Here is a 6,786-nt window from a genome sequence, read left to right on the forward strand (position 1 = left end):
CCTCAGTATACTGACACATTTTTCCATAGAATCCAGAGTTTTGATGGGGGAGGGAAACAAACAAAAAAGAGAGGGAGGGAGGGAAGGAGGGAGGGAGGGAGGGAAGGAAAGAGGAAGGGGAAGAGAGAGAGGGAGAGAATCAACTACTGTCTTCCTTCCTCTGCAGACCCATACACCCACACCTCTAGGTCCCTGGTTTTCCTGGGGTAACTGTACTAGGATCTCTCATGTTTTTATTGTTGTTATGTGTCCTCAAGTCAAGTATAACTCCTATTGACTCTATGAGCAAACAACAAAGCTGAACCTTGTCTGATCCTGCGCCAGTCTCGTCATCTGTGACCATTGGTGCAGTCTCTGTGTCAGTCTATCCCATTGAAGGTCTTTCTCTCTTTCTTTGACCTTCCACCGTTCCAAGCATGATATCCCTTCCCAAGAAATAGCCTCTCTTACCAACATGACCAAAGTATGTAAGATGAAGACGTGCCCCTAAGCATTCTGCCTTCATTTTCTCCAAGACTTACCTGTTTGTTCTTTGGGCAGTCCACAGGATAGTCAGTACTCTTTTCTAACACCACAATTCAATGGCATGGATCCTTCTTCTAGAAGCCATCCTTAAATTACCAAGTGATTTAAAGACAGTGGCCTGAATCAGGCACACCTTAGTCTTCAAACTGATACCTTTGCTCCTCAGTACTTTGGAGAGTTCCTTCACAGCAGATTTGCCCATAGCAATGCACCTCCTGATCTCCTGACTATTAGTACCAAGGATGTGGATTGTGGGTCCAAGCAAGATGAAACCACCGACAATTTCAGTCTTTTCTCCATCTATCATGATGTTGCCTATGGGCCCAGTTGTGAAGTTTTTGTCTTCTTCATGTTGAGACATAACCCATATTGAAGCTATAGTCTTTACTTTCAGCAAGCAAGGTATTGTCATCTGCATAATGCAGGTTGTTGATGAGTCTTCCTCCAATTCTGATGTACCTTTTTCTTCATAAGGCCCAGCTTCTTGGATAAATTCCTCATCTTACAACTTGAATAGGTTTGGAGAACAGATACAGCCCTGATGTAAAGATTTCCTGATTACAAACCATACAGGATTCCCTTGTTCTGTTTACATAACAGCTTCTTTGTCTAGGTATAGGTTTTGTATGTTGTTGTTGTTGTTATGCACTGTCAGTCGCCTGTGACTCATAGTGACCCTATGTACAACAGCCCTAAACCCTGCTCTATCCTGTGCCAATCTTATTGTCTCTGACACACTTATCCCATTACCTAAGCCACTGAATCAATCCATCTCATCGAGGGTCTTCCTCTCTTGTGCTGTCCCTCTACCCTCCCAAGCAAGACGTCCCTCTCCAAGGACTGGTCTCTCCTTGCAATATGTCCAAAGTATGCCAAATGAAGCCTTAGAATCCTTGCCTCTAAGGAGCAGCTTGGTTTAAACCTCTTTAGGATGAACCTGTTCATTCTCTTAGTTCATGGTATATTCAATAGCCTTCTTCAACATCACAGCTCAAAGGCATCAATTCTGCTTACCTCTCTAGTCATTGTCCAGCTCTCTGACACATAGTAAGTGATTGCAAAGACCATGGCCTGTATCAGGGGCACCTTAGTCTCCAGAGTGACATCATTGCTCTTCAGTACTTTGGAGAGGTCTCTGACAGCAGATTTTTCCATTGCAAACCATCTTTTAATTTCCTGGTTGTTGGTACCAAGAGTGTTGACTGTGGAGCCAAGCAAACTAAAGCTCTTTACAATCTTAATCTCGTCACCATCTATCATAATGCTGCCAATTGGCCCAGCAGTAAGAATCTTTGTTTTCTTGATATTGAGCTTCAATCCATATTGAAGGCTGCAGTCCTTGACCCTTTGTAGCAAGTGCTTCAGGTCCTCCTCAGTTTCAGCAAGCAGGGTTGTCATCAGCATAAAGCAGATTGTTGATGAGTCTTACACCAATCCTGATGCCACATTTCTCCTCATAGAGTCCAGCCTCCCAGATAACCTGTCATGCATATAGACTGAAAAGGTATGGAGATAGGACACATCCTTGGTGTACACCGTTCCCAATTTTGAACCAGGACGTGTTTCCTTGCTTTGTTCTGAAGACCGTCTCCTGGTCCAAGTACCAGTTTCTCATAAGCACAATCAAATGTTCTGGGATTCTCATTTCACAGTGTGTGATATTAGTATTGTTCAATAATTCCTACATTTATTGGATCACCTTTCTTGGGACTAGAAACAAATATGGATGTTTTCCACTCAGTTGGCCAAGACAAGTAACTGTCTTCCAAATTTTTTAACGTAGACTGGTGAGTACATCCAGGGCTGCATCTGTTAATAAAAAATGTCAATTTGTGCCCTATAGAAGAAAGTTATATCCCATTTATTCCTGGGACCTTATTTTTTTGTCAACTCCTTCAGTACAGCTTGAATATCTTCCTTCATTGCTATTGGCTCTTGATTAAATGCTACTTCCTGAAATATTTACATATCAACAAACTATTTTTGGTAAAGTGACTCTGTGTAATCCCTCCCTCTCCCCCACCTCCCCATCTTTTGATGCTTCCTAGGTCATTCAAGATGTTGCCCATAGCATCTCTCAAGATTGCAATTATAGACTTGAATTTGTTTTCAGTTCTTTCAGTTTGAGAATTGCCAAGTGAGTTCTTCCCTCTTTATTCTCTGACCCTGCACCTTTCATTATAATATTTGTCTTCTAGAGCTTCCCTTTGAAATTGTCTGTTCATCTCTTTGACCCTGGCATCTCTTCCCTTTGTTTTGACTTCTCAAAGCTCTCATGCTATTTCCAGAGTCTCTTCTGACATCTGTTTTAGTCTTTTCTTTCTCATTTGTCCTTATAATGATCTTTTGCTGTCTTCAGGATAATGCCCTGAATGTCATCCTACAGCTCATCTGGTCTTCAATCATCAATGTTCTACGCCTCAAAACTATTCTTTCTTTTCTTTTTTTTTTTTTAACTTGTGTGCAGTTAAATTAGATCTGACTGAGATTGCACCTCCTTTTCTAACGAAGCATCTGGTGGATTCAAACCACATGTCTTATGGATTACAATACAGCTTCTTGTCACTAGGCTACAAGAGCACCCTCAAAACTATTCTTGAAAAACAACTATGAGATATCATCTCACCCCAGTAAGAATAACAAAATTTTACAGAACAGCAAGCAATAAATGCTGGCGAGGTTATGGAGAAACTGGAACCCTTATTCACTGTTGGTGGGAGTGTAAAATGGTACAATCACTGTGAAAGGCGTTCTGGTGCTTTCTCAAAAAGTTGCAAATAGAGATACCATTTGACCCAGCAATTCCACTACTGGGAATATACCCTGAAGAGCCCATAACTGACACCCAAGCAGATATATGCACACCCATGTTTATTGCAGCTTTGTTCACAATAGCAAGGAGTTGGAAACAACCTAAGTGGCCATCAACAAACAAATGGATAGAGAAACTGTGGTATATTCACACAATGGGATACTACGCTGCACTGAAAAACAAGGAACTCATGCAATATTATTAAAAATGGGTGACCCTGGAGGACATTATGCTGAGAGAAGTATCTCAGTCACAAAAGGACAAATACTGCATGGTACCACTGTTATAAAACAGGACTGACATCAGGGTTGAGGGGAGACTGAGAAAGATGGGTTAAATATGCATACTGCATTGAAACAGATGAGGGAGAAAAACTGTTTAAAAGAGATATGTGATTCGGTATTTTTGTCATGATGGGAGTCCAGAGCGAAGGCTGCATAGTGGAGTGGACCTAGGGGGGAGGCATCATAAAACAATGAAAGAATTTTTCTTTGACTTTTCAAAGAGGGGAGTGTACTGTGTGGGAGGGATGGGCGGGGAGAAAAGTGCAACAATGAATGAATGGAAATCCAAAGTGTAAATTTTCACTGAAATGAATAAAAAAAACTATAAAAAACTATTCTTGAGGGGAACTCTGGTGGCCTACTGACAAGAAGCTGCACTGCAATCCCAGAGGCGCATTGTTCGAATCCACCAGATACTCTGCCAGGAAAAGAGGGACAATCTCCTCCTATACCAGTCAGATCTGATTTGACGGTACACAGACACATAAAATAATAAAATTTTAAAAAAACAACAACAACAAACTATTCTTGAGATGATTTTTAAATTTAGGTGAGATGGACTCAAGATAATATATTTTACTTGTTTATATTTTCTTAAGCTTCATTTGGAACTCGCACATGATTAATTGATGGTCTATTCCATAGCCAGCACCTGGCCTCATTTTGACTGCTAATGTTGAGTTTCCCCAAGGATTCATTCCACAAAGGTAGTCAGTCTGATTCTTGTGCAGGCCATCAGGCGAGGTCCACGTGTATAGTCGCAGTTCTTGTCTCTTATAAAAGGTATTTGCGATGAATAAGAACATTTAATATACATTATTCAATCATACGTTTTCCAGCCTCATTTCTGTCAACAAACCCATATTTTCCAACGACCATTCTTTCTTCACTGTTTTCAACTTTTGCGTTCCAGTCTCTAATACCATTATTGCGTCTTAACTGCATATTTGGTTCCTTTTCCGCTTGCAAATTTGGTAGAAATCTTCCATTTCCTCTTCTTTGGCTCTAGCTGTTGGTGTGCATATTTGAATAATAGTGGTATTAACAGCACAGGCTCCTCTGCCCCTACCCCCATTCTGACATTCCCAGGGCTAGGACGTCAGTCCCGTTTCCTCATTGGTAGAATACCGTGCATTGGTTTTGACTTGCAGGCGCAGGAGGCGGGGCAGTGGGCCCTGGGTTCAGGCTCCAACCCTGAGGGCGCGCGTGGAGCCTGGGGGCGCAGCTCATTCATGCTCCTCGCCTTCACCTCTCTGCCCAAGGGCTTCCTTCACCCACTGAAGGCGGAATGGAGCGCGGACCTGATCCCTCTCCCCAGGAGATAACTGAGGACTCCTGCGACTGCTCCTCATTTTCTTTCAACTCTGTGTGCACAACTATCATATGAGATGGTTTTGTAGTCATTCCAGTTCTTCAGATGCCAACACTGAGGCGGCCAGAGTTATTTCTCTGGAGACCTGGAGGAAAATCTGGCCATAAGCGGGCCTGTGTCTCAAGTCGAGTTATCGGTTATCGGGGTCTGAGCTCGAGCACAAGGTGCCAGGAGCCTCCGGTGGTGAGGCGGGAACGGGGCGAGGGGGGAGGGGGAATCAGCCCAAAACTGATCCCCTGCTGGGGGAGAAGCGGGAATAAAGTGACCCCTGTGGGCCGTGTCCACACACCACTGGGCAGCGCTGAGGGTCAGGGTGCTTCACACCAAAGCTTGCACCCCAACCTTGGCACTGGTGTCTGGCAAGGCGGCGCTCCGCCCTTTGACTCCCAGGACGCTGATTAGCCAGGCGGCCACAGGCGGCTGCGCGCCCCGAGCTCTCGGCGAGGACTCGCTCTGAGAAGACCGCGGCTCGCTCTCCGCAAGACCATGGAGCGTCCAGTCAAAGTGAAGACTTGGGTGGAAGAGAACCGGAGCTCCTTCCTGCCCCCAGTCTGCAACAAGCTCCTGTGAGTCCGCAGCATCCCACCCCACCTCACCTTCCAGCCTTTCTGCTCTCCCTAGGCCTCCGCTCGCTGCACCCTCACCCTCATTCTCCAGCGCACAGATGCGCACCCCAGAAGTCTGCGGGAAGGGGGCTTTCATTCTGAGGGTCCCTTCCTAGTGCGAAGATGAGCCTGTTCCGGTTCCGCCACTTTCCGCCTGTTCCTCTTTCTGGTGACTGCACACTTCTGGTGAGAACTGGGACCTTTTGTGCAACAGATTCCTGCAGGTCCCACCTCGTCCCCTCGGAACATTTCCCCTTCCTAGATGGCTTTGACAAAGTTTCAGACGATTCATTTTCCAAACCAAACCAGACTTGCGGTGGGTGGATTCGTGGAGGCTTTATCAGGCAAACTGAGACTGCCCCAGGGAGTCTCCAGCACCAAGAGTTCTTTCTTCCACAGGGTACCTGTTAAACTCCACATGTTGGCGTTAGCAATCAAGTGCTTAACTTCTTTACTGTCAGAACTTGTGAGGGTCGCTTTAAACGCTCCAAATCACAATAGAACCCAGGTCTGCAGGCCAAAGAGTGAGGTCTGTGGACCAGGTCCTTCGGTCACACTCACACCAGCACCAGGCCTCCCCTAAGCCACCTCTGCCCAAAGCTCCCAGCACCCGCCCCCCCCCCCAAGCCCTGCGCTGTCCCCCTTCTCCCTCGCTCTGTGAAGGGGCATGGTGAACCCTAAGATGGTGCTTCGCTGTGTCTGCAGAGCAGCTCCTGCGGGTGACAGCTCAAGCCAGTCACCATTTCTACCATATCTTTAGGTCAGCCTGTGCCAGCCCCTCATTTAGTTCTCACAGTAACCCCAGGAGGGGAGAATTTAATAAATAACTTGCACAACATCACAGAGCTATCGTGGGGTAAGTCCATGCAACGGTTTGACTCCAAAGTCCACAGTCTTGGTCATTATGCAATTCCTCCATTATGACTAATGGTCAGTGTCTCCCCTCAAAAGCCTCACTCTATGGCTGTTTCTATTTCTTCCCCTCCTGCCTTCCCCACCATGTCTGGTCCTCAGTCCTCTAATTGCTCCTTTGCTGTGAGAACTCTCACCTCTATCTGCTCTCCTCTAGCTCTCAGTACACGATTCTGCTGCCACCATGGTCACCTCAGACAGGGCGGCATGGGGGACACTGCCCTGCTGCCACCGCGGTCACTTCAGACAGGGCGGCATGGGGGACACTGCCCTGCT

General features: G+C 45.9%; 1 protein-coding gene across 1 annotated transcript in view; it reads left to right on the plus strand.

Moving 5' to 3' along the window:
* Nucleotides 1-5,479: 5,479 nt before the first annotated feature.
* Nucleotides 5,480-6,786, plus strand: part of HAAO (3-hydroxyanthranilate 3,4-dioxygenase) — a 17,790-nt gene continuing 16,483 nt past the window's right edge. The window contains exon 1 of the mRNA XM_006882380.1: nt 5,480-5,559. Coding sequence (XP_006882442.1) covers nt 5,480-5,559 — 80 coding nt within the window. The remainder of the gene's footprint in view (nt 5,560-6,786) is intronic.

The sequence above is a fragment of the Elephantulus edwardii genome, unplaced genomic scaffold, assembly GCF_000299155.1.
Source record: "Elephantulus edwardii isolate Elephantulus edwardi_28Jun2011 unplaced genomic scaffold, EleEdw1.0 scaffold00019, whole genome shotgun sequence".
In the NCBI taxonomy this organism is placed as follows: Eukaryota; Metazoa; Chordata; class Mammalia; order Macroscelidea; family Macroscelididae; genus Elephantulus; species Elephantulus edwardii.